The 17,794-nt window shown below is 39.9% G+C and overlaps 1 protein-coding gene across 2 annotated transcripts in view; it reads left to right on the top strand.

Annotated features, from left to right (window-relative positions):
• Nucleotides 1-17,794, top strand: part of snx19b (sorting nexin 19b) — a 58,931-nt gene that overhangs the window by 22,311 nt on the left and 18,826 nt on the right. Inside the window, exon 12 of one of the 2 annotated variants that reach the window (XM_041813882.1) lies at nucleotides 9,409-9,572. The exons of the other annotated variant lie outside the window; for it this stretch is intronic. Coding sequence (XP_041669816.1) covers nucleotides 9,409-9,418 — 10 coding nt within the window. The 3' untranslated portion in view covers nucleotides 9,419-9,572. Of the gene's footprint in view, nucleotides 1-9,408; nucleotides 9,573-17,794 lie in introns of those variants that run through there. 2 annotated transcript variants of the gene reach the window in all.

Here is a 17,794-nt window from a genome sequence, read left to right as displayed (position 1 = left end):
TACCAACTGAGGTTCAGAGGTTTAAATATTGTCATTCTGCACGTTAAAAGTAATGTGTTTGAGTACTTCTGTGTTACCAATGATAAAACCCTTTAACCACTTGTTCCATTTGTTGGTTATCAAAACAGCATCTGGCCTGCAGTGTGTAAGCCTTTGAACGGGTGGACTCTACCGTCATTCTACAGCCTAATTTACAGCCCATTGCCTGTAACTCTTACCGTGCAAAGCAGATAGATTTGCCAGACTCCATGTCTGTCATCCAGCAAATCCATCCTGCAGAGCTCCAGTTTACAATGTTTATGCAGTACTGAAGATGGTTCAGACCAATCAGCGTCATTTCAGGAGAACGAGGTGGTAGCTACGGGTGGAGTTTAGTTGTACTAAAAGCCCAGAGCAATGGCTGCCACTAGTGTAGCATTTAGCTTGCTTGTAGCTATAGTATAGTGGCAGTTTAGCTGCTAGTTTCTTTATTAAAACAAAAGCAAAAACTACACTGAAAGTTTTTTTATGATGGAAAATATGATTTTGCTCTTCTTCTAGCCTGCTTTGCCATGAGTTTGCAATTGTTATGAGCAGAGTTTGCCAGTGTATTCAATGGCTGCTGTGGTGGATTATTGTTAGTATTAGCTAGGATGTAGCTGTAGTAAAAGTGCAGTTTAATCAGAACTGAACCACTTGTCTTTATTCACTGAGCAGTTCTTCAGTTCACAAACTATGGAGGTGCTAGCCTGTAGAGCTCAGTTTACTATTGAAGAGTTGCTTGTATACAACCTCATTTTGTCTTGTCACTCCAATTTTCATGTATTGAATGTGACAAACAGAATAAATGAGAGTTTTTTTGAAAAGTACTGGCCTTCCCAAATGCTTTGTGTGGGAGGTTTCCCAGGTGAGTGTAATAGATATATAACTCTGCAGCCCAATAACATCACTAACAGATATACAAGCTTGACAGCTCTTAAATATGTTCAGATTCTGACAACAAATTGGGCATGGGTGTGCTGTGTTACACAAAGGCTTTGTAACTTTGTAACAAGTCACCCCCAACACTGATATTAAGAATACAATGATACTAGCGATTAAACTGGTCAAGAAAATTGCCGAGTTAATGGATGAAATGAGAAGTTGGGAGTGTGGAATCATTCCATGCTGCCCTTTCAAAGTAATGCATGTTTATGGCACTTTTTACTGGCTTTACTTTGCGCAAAGATGCTTTGTATTCTGCCATTACACAGCCTCTTGTTGACTTTGTGGAGCTAAATATTTATTGACACAAATAATTTTCAGACTCACAGAGCTGAAATCAGACTTTCTAAATCATTGAAATCAACTTCAGAATGTGTGTTGAGAAAGTTGGTGCATGATGGCCTTTTAACAGATTTAAATAAACAATTTGGACTTGGTTATTCATCGGACGGCACTGGCTGCAACTGAGAAATGGAGAAAGTAGGTCAGTGTTGTTGATGACACCTTTACTGAATGTAATTCATTTGACTACAACAAGTGGTTCAGACTGTCTGATATCATGCCATTTGCCTGAGATCAGATATTCAGTGAAAAATTAAACATCACTGCTTCAAGTCCAGAGGACACATCATATCTGCTGATGGACATTTTACCACCCCACCTATTAGGAGAAAGTATAGCTATGCTTAGCTTGTGTCCTACCATGCCCATGTCTGCATAGTCTCCTTTTTCTGGTTTGCCATTAGGCTGCTTGTTGGTTTGCATCGCTCTCTTACTGGTTCACAACACATCTCATGACGCCAAACTTCATGTGGCACCTCGGCTCTGCCAGTCCTTTCCTGCACCTGTCTAACAATGACATGATTCTTTTATTTTTACTCCCTAAAACGACATATTAATACTTTCATAAACAGTTCAAATGGTACCACAAGCCCTTGCTGACAGCTTGATGATGGAGGTGAGATTGAAGGGGAGCACGGAGGATTTAGAGCTTGTCAACAGTTGTCACAAGGAGCGCTCTCACTCTCTCAATCTTTTTCTTTCGCTCTTTCTCTCTGTGCTGTCTTCTACTGCACTGTTAATTAATGCCCAGGCATCTCTCATCTGACACACAGCGGCCTGCTTGGGTTTCACCCATGGTGAGCAACAAGTTGTTTGGCTTCGGGGAAAAGTGGTTTCTGTCTCACTGCCGGGCTATTTAGCTCGTGACCACATTGTGGCATTTGGAGAGAACTCTGAAGATGTAGTCAGAACTCCAACATTAACAAAATATATAGCACTAGCTTTTTTAAGTGATGCAGTATAATTTACTCAGCACGAGTCCACTTGTGAGCTATTTCAAACCTTTTTTTTTATTTTAAAGACTGGCAGTTTGCTTTTGAATGCAGGAAGATTACACAGTACAGAAAGGTGACTTGTTCAGAGCACTGGAACAACCTGTGTCCAATAACTATCTTGAATTTTAATATGCTAATGAAAGGTGTTGAATCTATTTTTAAGTAGATCTGAAAAGGAGACCAAACCTATTTAAGAGGTGAAAATTTCACAGATTACTGTGAAGGCTGACAGTTATAAAGACATTTGCAGGAATTGAAATGGCTTTCATCTTCAGGGATTTTGTCCAGCTGATGTATGCCCAACATTCTAGTGCGGAGAGTGCTTTGAAGATTGGTGGCTTTATCTCTGACTTCTTCCCAGCTGATTCTGGGGTGAGGCACCAGTGCTTCTTAGCTCCTACACTCGTCAGTACCTTTATGGACTGGCTAATGGGGGTGGGTAAAAGGGGCTATCAAAATGGTGGAGTGTCATTTGATGATGATGCTGTGATGCTTGACTGTAGATGTCCTCGTGGGGGTTCTTAACTTGCCAAGTGAGGAGGCTGAAATGTTGGGAATGTGCATTTTCTGGGCAAAAACAAAGATCCAGACATTTGGTGATGCTTTGGATGCTGCCATCGAATCTGTGTCTGTGAATGGCAAAAAGGTGGAGAGTAGGTCACCTACCTCAGTAGTGTAATCCATCGGTTTGCTGACTGCAAGGCTGAGATCAACTGCAGACTTGGCCAGGGCGATTGGTTTGCTGGGCAAGGCAGTGTGGCGCTCAAGGTATCTGAGCATGCAGATGAAAGTCAGAGTCTTTTGGTCCTTGGTCCTCCTAGTCTTACTGTACTCTTGTGAGGCCTGGAGGCTGACTGATGGCCAGAGGCTGGCAAGATGGACTTCTTTATGATGACTTCCCTTTGGCGATTTTTTTGGGCATCGTTGGCAGGCTGTGTGTATAATGCTGAGGTGCTCTGGAGGGCGGGGATGGGAAGGGTCAGCTGGAGGATACAGAATGGCAGCTTTGCTTTCTGGGCCTGATCCAGCTCACCACATACATTACTGGGTGCCAGACCAGACCTCGAGGGCGGCTATGTGTGTCGTATGTGTGTTGGGGGCAGGGGGGCAGCTGGGAGGATACCTGGCTAAGGCCTAGATGATGTCCATCAGGTGGCCAGAGCAGTACAGGACCATGGTTGAAGGCTCCAAAACCTGACTGACTATAGAAGCAAGAGAGTTAGAAGTTGCCAGCTAGTACCGTGGCTGATGATTTAACAAGTAGTAGCAACCTCCTGTGTTAAAAAAATAAAGCTAGTGTGGAAGTGTAAAAAACTGCAGTTTCTTGAGTGACCACTTGAGGCTGGCAACAGAAACATTGCAAATCACATGCATAATCCATGTTAAAATGCCCCTTTATGCATTAAGAATTAACATGTTTACTGTCTGGTTCAAAACTGACCAGAATAGTTAAAACCTTTATGGACACACACTGGGGAAGGGGGAGCTTTTTTAACTGGTATGTTTTGTTATGTGATGGATAATTATGGGCATGGCTGATATGACTGCAAGCCAGTATGGTGTAGTAAGCAAAAGTAAGCTTTAAACAGTACTTCTAATATGGTTTTTACAACACATAGGCTTTGAAAGACTAGCTGCTTCAGTAACCAATGGCAGATGTCATGTCTGGCTTCATCCAATACTTAATCCTCAGTTCATCAGATTTATTTACTTTTTTGCCCCCATGTGATCCTGTTATGAATTTTATGAAAGTTTGAACATCAAAAGTCACATGGAATATGATGTTTTCCAATCAGATTTGGGCCGCTTTCTTATCTAAATCAGGTGCAGAAAGGATCTTTTGAAGTGCAACCCAAGTCTGAACATTTTGGTCTGAATACATGTGACTTTGGCTGTCATTTATCACAAGAGCAGGCATGGGGAGAGAGAAGGGCTTGTACTACAAACTAAGCTCATCAGTAGATGTATTTTACAAACTCAGAACATACTATGATATCAGAAATAAGTTAAACACATTATCAAGACTAACATTACACAGCTGTAGTGATGAATGTTGAAAGAATTGACAGAAAAAGAAACTCTGAATCTACAATTAGGTTTATATCACTGTCTAACAGGTGTGAATATAATAGTTTCTTCCTGTGAAAATGTACTACATTGATTGACACCATTAAATTGACCTAATATATTTTTTCTTCCTTATTCAACAGTGAGTTTGAACATTGGTTCATCTTTCTGTTTGAGGCCTTTCTGCATACACCGTATGCACATCTTTTCAAGTTGCTGATTTGTTGATTGATGTAACTTCAGCCATGGGGTCAAACAAACTGCCTGCAGAGCTCAGAGACAGGATTGTTGCAAGGCACAGATCTGGGAAAGGCTACAAAAAAACCCCTGCTGCACTGAAGGTTACTGAATTCACTGAATTCCCTGAATATGAGCAATATTATTCTCTATGTGTTTCTTTTAGTTTAAAGGTGCTGCAACATAGAGCTGAATGTAACAGTCAAAGTACTTCTACAAAGAGCCATGTTGCAGTAAAACGCCAATGATCTTTCTAGATGCGAAGGAACTGACATTTCAAGCTTGTATCAAAAAGTGAAGAAAAGGTGTATTTTTCATGTGTGATCTTGCTTTCCCTTGCTTCTCCTTGAAAACCCTATGCTATCCATCCAAGCACAGGCCCCATGTCTAACGGTACAGTTAATGTTAGGACTTCAGTGAGCTGGGCTCAAACGGCTCATTTACCCTGTAGTCTGCTTCTGTAGGCTTGCTGCCATCTCCACCAGAGAAAAAATACTGGTCATATTAATTGGTACAGGCAGTCAGGACTAAATTAGTATCAGCAGATATTAGGTTGTGATATAATGAGGGAATAGTCATGAGTGTGGCTCTGAAGGAAAGGTTATTTTTAATCGTTTAATAGTGACTTGAGTTGCTGTTGCTCCTAAAATTGAATCTTTTGGACGTGGTGTTTCCTTTGGCAGCACTTCCTTAGTTTGCAAGTGTCAGAGTTCATTTTTTATCACATCTTAAAATAACAGAAGACCTCATGCTGGGTAGCTGTCTATATGATTGTCAGTGACAGCAATGTAGGGAATCCAAGGGCTAAAGTCTCTTTCCTTTAAAAGTTGGCACAAAAACAGAGACCCAACTTCTTCAACTCAGAAGGATTTTTGACAACGCTGTTGTTTTTTTGCACTGGTGCGGTTCCTTGACATATGGATCCCGGGGGCCAGGCGTGAGGTTTATAAACAGAAGACCGAGCTTGGAAGCTCCAAGCTTCTTCTGTCAGCAGGAATTTACTCTCCGTGAGGCTGTGAATGTGCCGGTGGTCAGACGGGTGGGCTGTACATGACAGATCTGGTATTGGAGGGAAGAAGAGGAGGGGAGTGCTGGATGGAAAAGATGCTTGTTACGTAACGGTGCCGGCTATCTATCAGCCTCTGCAGAGTGGAGGAGGTGTGACATCCTTGGACAGGCTGTTCCAGAGAAGAGACAAATTCAGACACACTCCTCGTGGTGGGATCAGGCTATCTGAGTGGTTTATATCTCACCCTCTGTGTTTCGATTGGAAGCTTGCCCCACGTCATGTCACCATCACGTTTGCCTGCGGCATTATTCCCTTTTTACAGACACTTCTGAAATATAAATATTGTCTTCTATTACAGTCTAATAGTAGTCTGCAGTTGCTTCCAATTCCTGCAGCCCTATGTCATCGTCTCATGGGGACATTATGGGTCGAATACTTAGGTCACTTCTTGGGAAGGTTATGAAACGCACTTATCCCCAGCCCCAGAGTGCCCCATCAGTTGCAGCTTGCCAGCCTCTGAGTCCAGTTATCCTTATTTAGTGTTACTGAGTTGTAGGGACCTCGAAATCCTCCTCTGGCAGCACATGAAAGATAATCCATCTCAGTATTGTCCACATTCTAGATAAAGTTAGATGGAGGACAAATGCTGCATGCTCGAGAGCTGTTGGGATGATTGTAAAGTGACCTCGATGAAGTGACCTGTTGGCCTCTTCACATCTCTGGTGTCTATTTTCCCCACTCACCTGAGCCTCAGGACTTGAGATGTGCCTCCAAAGTCATGTTTCATCTTCTGCCTCTGGAGACATACTTTAGCAATGACATCTTGTCTGCAGAAAACTGGCTGAAGGTTTATTTTAGTTCAACCTGGTTTTACTTGTGCATGTTTGCCTTAAAAGGAAACTCATATAAATCAGATTCTAACAAATACAAAGCTGTTTCATTGCTGATGTTTTACGTGCTTTGGGATTCTCTTGCGTCACTTATTTTTGATTTACTGCCAAGTATTCGAAGCATCCTCCTTCATCCTGATAGTCATGTGGGCTGATTGTTGGAGTTGAGCTTAGTAATCAGTTGTTTCTGACCTTGAGCCTGTGAGTGGAGCTGGACTTTCTCTTACATTTTGGTGAGGTCCTTAATGTGCACATTGTGTGCAACAACTGAACAATTACTGTCAAACTTTGAAAGAAACATATCAGCATTTATTTACTTGGAGATTGTTTTGATTTGGAACAAAATGTGGTTGAAAAATACACATTCAGTATTAACCTGAGTTTTCAGCCTTTTGGCAAAGTAAAAACTTTGTATATTGATTCAAATAAAACAAGACAATGAGTTCTTGGTAGTGCCAGCCCTTAAATGTCGGCTGAAATGGGAAACACACCCAGATGCTCAGCTGATGCTTTTTCTACAAAAAGGCCTTACATATTTTGCTGTAAAATCCAAAGGGAAAAAAGCAATATAGCTGCAAAAGCATACAGTGACTATAAAAACTATTCACCCCCTTGTATGTTTAACCCTTATATTGATTTTATAAATCAATCATGGTCAAGATATATGTATATATATATATATATATATATATATATATATATATATATATGTATGTATTTGGCATAAACATCTTATAAAACCTCTTAAATTCCGAAGTGAAACCTTTATATTCTACAAAGTAATAACAGTTTTTTAAATGAATGTAAAATAAGTGATTGAATAGATATTCCCCTAGAGTCAATATTTAGTAGTCTGTGTGGACTGCACATCTTGCACATCCAGCGCGTGGCGTGTCCAGCCATAAATCCTCTATTTGACCGAGGTTTTAATTTTGCCACTCCAAAACATTCACCTTGTTGTCTTTAAACCACTTCCGTGTAGCTTTCTCTGTATACTTTGGGTCATTGTCTTGCTGGAAAACAGATCTTCCAACACGCAGTTCTCATGCAGACTGAATAGATTGTCTGCCAGGATTTTCCTATATTTGTCACATTCATTTTACCCTCTACCTTTACAAGACTTCCAGGGTTGGTTGCAGAGAGGCATCCCCACAGCATGATGCTGCCACCACCATGATTCACAGTGGGGATGGTGTGTTTGTGGTGATGTGCAGTGTTTGGTGTCAAAAAGCACCATTTTGGTCTCATCAAACCAAAGAACTTTCTTCCACTTGATCATGGAGTCTCCCACAGGTCTATTGGTGAACTCTTGTCGAGATCTAATTTGAGTTCTGTGTTTTGACGCCCTGGCTTGAACTGTTGACTACATTGCTCAACACTGCACTCACAATCACCAGTGGTATTGCAGTCTTTTTAGTTTAGATCTGTGAGTTCCAGGAGAATGTGCAGAAATTACAGATGCAGTGTTTGTAAAATTAGGGCCGATAGTGATGTTTAACATAACAGTTTAGCTGATGCTGATGCTGCTTCTGATGTTTTTTCATCATTTCATTTTGTGAAAAACACGTTCAGTGCCTTTATTTTCTCTCATGTTTGACCATGAAAACAGATCAATGATTGTCTAACTTGTCATTGTTATACACTGTGAAATCAGATTTCAGCCCAGAATTGATTTGACACAGTAGATTAACATTGGAAAGTAAGATCTGTTCATTCCACATCCACATCATTTGGATGGCAGATGTTTCAAAACAGGGCCGATATTGACTGATACTTGGGGCTTTTCCACTAGGACTTTTGGCTGCACCAATCCAAACCAAGCCATGCTGATTTACTTTTCCATCCCCAGTTTGGCCACTCTGGGCTATGCCGAGCTGTGCCCAGAATGGCCCTACTCTGGAGCAGAGCCCGAGAATGCCTGCCACACCTCTAAGCGGCACGGTGATGTCACAGTGTTTCATCATTATACAGGGACACCTCACAGACATGTTTAAGTAGCAACTGCTTCACCGACCTTGAAATACCTCAGGACAACAGCATCGACAGGCATGATGTGGGTGGACAGCTAAACCAAACAGTGCCTCTTCTTCTTCCAGCAGAACAAAACAATGCTTACACAGCTATTTAAAGTCATTGACTCAAAACGGTGTGTCATCAGCTCTAGATGTGCCCTCAAATGAGTGGCTTACATGTGATCAAAAAGCAAATCCTCTGCCACACTGGGAAGAGTCAAACCAAGTAGAGCCATGCTGCTCAGTGTGATGGAAAAGCCCCAACTGATGTTGAACCGATGCATCGGTGCATCCCTAGCAGAAATACAGACAAATGAACGCAGATTACGGACAGAGTGTGTGTGGCATAAATGAGCCTTATGGCTAGAATTTATGTAGAAAATGCCAAAAAGGGTGCCATGGTTGATTTGACTGATAGGTTATATCATAGCAGTTTGCCAGGAGGTAAAGGCCCACCTTAAATCCAGCTCAGTGGCTAGAAGAAAGTTACAAAAAAACCCTTGTTGAAGCTAGCTGTAGCTGCACTCTGTTGACAAAGTATGGCATCATTAGGCTCAAAACAAAGATAACCACTCAGTAGGTTTCATAATAGTCTGCAGGCATGTCTTAGTCTTGTTGGTGTTTGGTTTTACTTGACTCAGAAGATGAAATCTGATTGTATTTTCAGCTAGTATCATTTTTCAAGGCATTTTTGTCACCTGCCTTACTGACTGCTATTCAGTTAGCATAACATGCACAATTCTGTAGTTTTCTGAACATGTCTGGCTTCTTGGAGTGATAGACTTTATTAAGTTTGCATGAATGAAAACCCCCCAGAAAAATCCACTAACAGGAGCTTTTTTTCTGTCTCTAACATTGTCTCCACCTGCTTCATGTCTTCGGAAACTCAACAGCAACACCTGAGGGGATCCTTCTGTCACCTGTGCTGTAAACACTTCTTTCCTGGCAGACCTTACAGAGGAGTTTAAGCAATCACAACTGCAGAGAAAAGCTGGCCAGATCCCTCTGGTTTCTCGTGAGAGTAGTTGTTTTCACCAAGGTGGTCCTGGGTCAGCAAAAACCATCAACTGCTTTTGTACAGCAGTGCTCTGCTTATATTCTCTTTCATTTTGGTTCTTTTTCTTTAAGATCACTGCTGAAGTCTTCAACTGATTTTTAATATACCAGTGAAGAAGACACAAACATCTGTGAGAAGTTTGTAAAATTAGCGAGCTGATAGAAGAGAGCAGTGACATATTTTCAAGCTTCTCCTGAGGTGACCCACACTTGTGTTTTAATGTGACTTTAATAAAGTTACACTTCATGTTTTGCTGACTTTAAGCCACAATTAGCCCACAGGCAGAAAAGCAGAACATTGGTCGGGCGCTCACCTCCTGCTTGAAAAATATCTTTCTGACAGAATCGGTCTGGAAAACAGCTCTGGTGGTTTTCATGGTAGCAATAATGCTGCACAGTCTTAATACTCTACCAGACCACAATCTCTCATATAGAATTACTTGGCATTTGTCAGCTCTAATTGGTTGAAAGCACTCTGCTCTGTGTGCATGTGTGCACGGTCTAAATTTGTGTGTGGTTGAATGATCCAAAGGGAAAGTAATCTCTTTGGTGATTGCCATAAGTCTGCAATTGCGATGACAGCAGAGACTAACTTCAATGGATGTTGTTGTTGCAAATGCAGGAACCCGGACCTTTTGTTTCTGTGAATTTCTTAACGTTTTCCTTTGTGCTGTATTTACCAGTTTGTGCATCAATTTGACCCGTACAGGACTGAGATGGTGTCAAACCTCTGTCAGCCATATGTGATTAAAATCTGGCTCAGGGATGTAACGTCACATGTCTGTGTTTTGACCAGCCATGGGGAACAAGGCGCCACGACAGTCCTAATAAAACCTGACCATGTGCACGTACTCAAACATGCATAGACGAACAAAAACTGACCATAGACAGCAGGGCAGACGGCTGTAAGACTGCACCATTGCCTGACTGGAGGTGCTGATGTGATGAGTCTTGAGCCAGAGACTTGGACTGAAGTGTACGCCTGACTGAGAGCAGACACATCACACAGTTTGGTGAAAACTCACTGCTGACGCATGTGGTGCTTAAAGCTGCACAGACTGAGGGTCTGGACGGTCTGTTTCTACTTCTGCTGGAAGGGATCTTTCTGTGTTGATGCAGTGCTTTTTAGGTTACGTGAAGATGATGGTGATTGCGAAACCAACGCTCCTGCTATTGCATTGCATTTGCCATAATGAGCAACCAAAGCCCAACACATCAAATCTTTCTAGGGTTGTTCCTAGGCACCTTATGTAAAAGTCCATTAAAACACATTTAAATTCAGACTAGTGAACTTGTATAAAGATACGACACTCTGAAAGCAGTCCCAATCCAACACAGATTGTGTCACAGGGCCATGGAGGTCAGGACAGTCATGGTCCATTGTAAATTTAAGCTGTGATAACCATATTTTATATTTAACTGGAAAAGTAACACTTATGAAAGCAACAAAAATGACTTATATTTATGTACACAGTAGGACAATATAGCCCATTTTAAAATACAACCCCCTTTCTTAAAACAGAAATAACATATTGGTAATGATTACAGTGTTGATGGATGCATTAACTAAACTTGGAAAGTAATGTCAGACTTCATAGCCAAGCCATGATGTGCACAAATATTACTAATTTAACTAAGACAACTCAAAGAGGAAATGTGTAAAATAACTGCAAACATGTGTCAAAAGTGTCCTAAACAGGTTCAAAGTGGAAGTGGTTAGAAATGGGGAAACTGGTTTAAGAATAATAAAATCTGTTAAAAGAGGCACAAATGAGTTACTGCAATGCAAAAAGGGGCAACAAGTGGGTGTAAAATTTTTAAAAGGGGTTAAAAGTGGTAAAAATGTTGAAAAAGCTGAATATAGTAGTGAAAAAGGTGATAAAGAGTGGCAAAATGGGTTAAATGTCGGAAAAATTTATTGTAAGTGGAAAAAGTAACAGAAATTAGCAAAACAGTGGTAAAAGGGGTTTAAAAGTAGCATGTATAGATATTTTCAACATGACAACCCAATAACAGCTAAACACACTTTTAAGCCCCAGAATGAGGTAATTCGACACTAACACCAATGCTACTTATCCAACACGCATGCACTGACATCATCAATAAAGCCCAACTTTGGAGGGCCCATTTCTGGATTTTTCAGGGGCCCAGACTAATCTGTGGCCAGGCCTGTTAATACCAACAGATATGATATCTACAGTACCAAATTTAATCACAGATTTTGGTGCATAATTTCGGTACACTGCTGCCCTGAAATGATACCTGCCACTCTAAATGAAAGGCATGAAATACTTTGTATTTAAGCCTTGTACATAAAGAAGTTCCACCTGTTCCCTTTACTTATATGGTCTACTGACATCTATATAAGATATTTCTCAGAATCATTAAAAAAATCTGAGGCAGCTTTTATTCACCCACTGACTTTTAACATACTTTTTTCTCCTTTAAAGTATCAATTTAAGCAGTATTTTGGCACCAGCACCATTTAAAAAGTACCAATTTAGCACTGGTTTCGAAAAAACACCAAACAATACCCAGGAAAGCTAAAGATAGACAATGGTTAGAAGTTTCAAAGACAATCAAAAGGCCATAATCCTTTGCATTGACATCAATCACAGGCTGTTATTATGGCCTATATGTATGTAGCATGTTTGGAATAAAAACATTTAAAATCTAATTTCCCTTTGGGAAATAAAGTATATGGTCCTCTTTTTTTTTCTTCTTTGATTCAAACTCTAGTCAATGCTTTTAAGCCCACAACATCTCCCTTTTCAAAGTTAGCTTAACACTGGTCAAACCATTATGGAGAGATCAGAGGAAAGGACAAATAAATAAATCTTTCTTGCAAATTACTCAAAGTGTTGAAACTTTTTAGATGTTTAATTTCATCTTTCTAATGGGAAACATGTTGTTGTTACACTCATGGTACAACAGGCATAAATAGTGCGCAGTGTATAAACAGATAGGACATTAATCATCGTTTGTTCTTACTATAACCACGACTGCTCTAAGTTAAGGCCTGCTGTCTAATACAGAACAATTAACACCTCATGATAGTGGCTAACCTCTAATTTTAAACTAAACAGAGCTTGTTTTGGTGAGCACCTGACACGGACTTTATTTTTACCTCCACAGCATGTCTGCTCAAAGAAAAACAATGTGTTGTATCATTTTGGAGCTGTATTACTGGTTTAAACAGATTTATTCAGAAATTGGTAAATTAGATGAAATGTTGGAGATAAATCAGTGCTTCTTTACTGAAACAGGACTGAGTTATTTCAAGGATTCATACTCCATTAGTAAGTAATTCTCCCCCCGAATAGGAGCCATTGTATTAGCTAGAAACATTATTTTCTTTGCAGAGTAAAATTCGATCTTTTAATTAATTTTGGGCATATTTGTGGTTTTGTTGAAAGAACATGTGCCCAATATTTTTCTGTGTGCAAGATTTCTTTTGTTAAGTTTTCTAATGAACTCTGGACTTCTAGATAGTTGTATGTCATAGCTGTCACCTGCACCACCTAGCCACCTATCTGTGATGTCTGTCCTTCTCTTGTACTTGAGATACACAATGGAAACTTTTGTTTTTATACACAACTGATATTTTTATGACACAGACAGTTTTACACAATGGAAAAAATATGAGTTAATGGCATTTTTATAACTGGCCAGAGGTCATTTCACACTTATAAAGTCATCAGAAGTTTTGAAACCTTGATATATTTAGTGCCACATGTTTTGGATTGATACAATCTGTTACTTCAATCATCAATTAAGCTAGCACACCATCATGCGGTCTCTCTGAAATCCACTATAAAAGTTTAGTTTTCTTAAGCATCCTTGAATCACAAAAATATTACACGGGGGAGGAGATCTGCAGACACATTGGAAACCACAGGAGTCCTCAAGGAATGAATAGATCAGGTTGACTCGCCTCTGTAAACATACATAAGTGGAAACAAGGCGTCAGTCCCAGACACTTGTCATTTCAGCAGTGCTCTCATTCATCTGCTCTCATTCATTTTTTGAAACCCAGCAGAACTTTCTCTAACCCAGGAATTCTTTTTTTTTTTGTGGTACACAAAGCTCATCTCCATATGACTGCAGTCTTCCCTCACAGCCATGTCCACATCATGAAGGTGATTCCTCCTCATTGCTCACAGACTGCAGATAATTGATCTCAGTGTTGGGGATATAAACAGTTTTCATGATGCCCATGCTCTCCTGCTGTAGTTCTCTCTGACTTAAGACCGTTTAAGGACAGCGAGTCTTAATGGGAACCAGTATAAACAAAAGTAAATAACTGCTGCAATGGGTCACTGTTCACCTCAAGATGTAATTCACAGTTAAAGAGGTGCAAAGCATGTACACAGTACTTACCTACTAGTAGGGATGGGAATTGATACAATTTTATTGATTATCAGTGGCATTATTGATTCTTCTAATCAATCAAATTCTTTATCGACTCACTTATCGATTTTATTTTTGGAAAAAGTTGACTATGCAGGTATTCACTGAAACAAGTCAAATTTTACTGAGTCTCTCTGAACACAGAACAAGATGTGCGCCACCGTCAGTGAGAGTCAATGACAAGCACACTTCAATTACTGGCTATGATAAACAGTTTGGAAAACTAAAAATATTTGGGAGGAGAACATGCATCAAATTACACAAAAACTATCTTCTTTGTTAGAAGTGTCTCAGTTAAACTGCTCTCTTGATCTTCAATCTCTGAACTTGAATTAGAATACAATACTGCCAATTTTCTTTAACAGATAAAACCTTTAAATAAAACTAGACTCTGGATCCTAGATCTCTGGACATATGAAATGAATTATAATCTTGTACGAAATTAACACTTCCTTTTGCATGCCTTGCATGGAATCACTGACAGATGTTGCACATAGCGTCATTTTTTTTTTTTTTTTGAGAAATGAAGCTTTTGCCTGTTTATGTGATTGTCTGTCTGCCATGTTTCTTTGTTTGACTTCTCTGTTTTTGTTCGCTGACTGCCTCAGGGAGACCGTATTTTCAAGTAAGGCATTGAGAAGGGCGATGTTAAGTTTCTCATCGGGGCTCACAGGCTACGAAAGTTGACCCGTGTTATCCTTGGTGGTATCTGTAGAAATGGTGTAGAAATAGCAGAAATAGTAGAAATGCTGTTTTTAAAATACCTCAGAGTCAGATTGGTTTCTCTTCTGTCATCGTCAGACGTCCTGCCCTTTGTTGATTTTGAGTGGCAAGTGAGGTAGAAGGGACACTGTCAAGTATGGCGCTGTTCCAAAAGTTGAATGTTTTCAGCTGAGAGCGCTTAAACCATGGCGACAAAAACAGCTGATGATGAGGGTGTCTTCAGCCCAGGGTGCTGAGAACGTTGCACTGCATTGTTTCTGGAAAACACCATTGCTAGCAGAAACAGAGCCAGCTGTGGAGACAGGCCTTTTGTTGACAAAGAAATGAGTCACTTAAAACATCCCTATCCAAGACATATACCAAGTATTGATAAAGGAACGAAAAACAATATAAAGGTGAATCAATGTTATTAGCAACATGCCCAGTAATTCACTCTGAACTATAACCTGATCCATTCACACATCAGACATCACTTTAACTTTAAACTAAGTGGTTTGCAGTTTACAGTCTAGATGAACACATCTGGACATTTGCATTCTCTTTTGCAGTTCCTCTGAGTAATATCTGGACATGTTTGGAGTACAGAGCATATGTTAGTGGGGGCTTAAAGACTGATGACAGTCTTGATAAATGTGAGAGGGTGTCATTTTTTTATAGTCTTTTGGGCTCCAAAAGAAGAGACTGAAGAAGTCTTGAATTAAGATTTCTTTTTTTTGTTTTGTTTTTCTGCATTTCAGGTTTGAGCATTAAAAATAACATTGACTGACTGATTTTTCTTGATGTATAAAATTAGCATTTTTTCTCCTCCTCACAGTATGGCAGACATATCAGTCAGGAAAACTCCCTTACGTGTATTACTGAAAAGCATACTGTCTGTTATGTAACTCTGGAAACTGGAAATCAAATGGTGTAAATCAAATCAAGTGGCGTTATATCTCAGATTAGGATCCCTTTTTCCAGGAACTTCATATTTTCGCAACATATGTTATCTAGGTAGGACACATTAAAAACACCAGCATACAAAAAGAAAATTAATGTGCAGCATCAACGTTGTTGTTATCAAAAGCAGCAACGGTGATTAAAGATTTGAGTGTGTTTATGCTGTTTCCTTTCTCATGATCAACTCTGAGAAGAAGTCTGAGTTTTTGATTTATAAGAGCGCACTGCAGGGTGGAGCCTCGGCCTGCAGCGAAAACATGTGGAGATAATTTCAGATAGCAGGCGGACCTGTCTGTGTGATGCACTAGCTAAGACCACAGCCATTAAAAAAAATGTTTATGTGCCATGTTTTACTTCAGTCCTCTCTGGATTACTGTGGTCTAAGTGGATGAGCCCATCCTTTAGTCCCGGAGAGATTTTTTTCTTTGGATTTCCTAGGAGTCAAAGCTGAAACAGTTAATTATGCTGAGATAACACAGACAGCATGTAGCCTGTTGAGTATGGTACAGTTGAAGTATGAGCCTGTGACAATATTATATCAAGAATTTGTTTTTAAAAGTAACAATCAAAGAAGCTTCTAAATAAAGGATTAAGTAAGCTCTTATAGCCTGGAGCATTCATTGTTTCAGTGGCTTACACTGCTATGAGGAAATACACTAGACACAAAAATTGAATAATATCAGTACTTGTTTTGATAACATAGAAGCAAAACTACAAGTACAAGGCACCCAGTATTGGATAATATCTCTTTTAAATTACTAACAACTGCAGGCAAAGTCCTGTACACATTGTCATGCGTTTGTGAAAACTTTTTTCATTGACTTGGCAATTAAAACACACCTGTGCCCCTCTGTATTTCTTTCACAGCAGCCCAGTTTTCCTATGTAGCATCTGTAGCACTTCTGTCTTCCTCACAGTAATAATTTTATGTTAATGTAACTCAGGTGTTTAATTATTTTGATAATAAGGAAACGTGATTGTGTAAAAGATCTTAGGCTTTTTCCCCCAACTCAATTGTCACCCAAGAAGGAAAGTCATCAAAATTAGTCCTGAAATGAGAGGAACTTTGCCCAAATCTTAGTGTAATTGTCTCAGTTGTAATGTTGTCTAGTTTGATAACCTGGTTTGATTGTTGTTGCAGTAAAGAGGTGTTATAGTATATGCTGCTGGGAGATGGCTTCAATAAAGCTTAATTATGCTACTGAACAGTAAAACCCCTCGCAATATGTATATTTTTAATTTTAACATAGTTTCCTCTGTAGGGGCCTGGGCTCAGCCTTGAAGACAGGGTCCAGAGTTCTGACTGCTGGGACAGAGTTTAAGTGAGACTTTCTTGTCTCTGGCCAAAATGACTGCCAGTCCTCAAGAATTTCAGCCATTTAGAGCAAGTAATGTACAGACTGTCCTCTTCAGCATCCATAAATAAGGATGATGACAAGAAAAACTGTCTGAAGGAGATATGGATCCCTATTAGACAAGACCCATAACGTCCATATGTACTACCAGTGAAGGTGGTAAACAATCCAGGGGGTTCCATTAATGACTTGATCGGCATGGATGAGTTTATTATCCTGTTCTAAACTCTGGATGATGTCGGGCCCCCTTTGGATAAGTTAAACCAAATGCTAACTTCTCCATCAAGCCTTAAAATAAGAAAATGACTTCTGTAAATGAAAATGAAACAAGCTCATCTTTATCCTTGTTCACATAATTATTTTTGAGGTACATAAGGACCCTTCAAAAATGAGTCTGCACGCTGCTTTTCCATAAAACTTAGGACATGGAGCAGAGACAGGTCAAACATCCAGTGGTGGAAAAAAGTACGCTACTATTGTACTCGCGTAAAAATATGATCTCTTCTTGTCAACACTAACAAAGAGAATAGATTTCCAGCCACGCTGTTCAGGTGAAGTCACACTTACACAATAAAGAAAAATGCACAGCAAAGTTGAAAGTGTTCATTAAACTCATAAGAGTGACATTTCTATATTGGTCTGTACTACAGTTAAACCACTCCCTTGAAGTTACTAGATATTTTAGAGTTTGGCAGAGCTGTCCATGGATGTGGAGGAGGTGGAGGTGTTGTCCATGGAGGCAGTCAGGATGGTCATTTCTCTCTACTGCACTGAAAGTCACTGATAATCATTACCT

This window comes from Cheilinus undulatus, linkage group 2, assembly GCF_018320785.1.
Source record: "Cheilinus undulatus linkage group 2, ASM1832078v1, whole genome shotgun sequence".
Taxonomy (NCBI): domain Eukaryota; kingdom Metazoa; phylum Chordata; class Actinopteri; order Labriformes; family Labridae; genus Cheilinus; species Cheilinus undulatus.
Note: the sequence above shows the minus strand (reverse complement) of the source record. Positions and strands in the feature narration are given on the sequence as shown.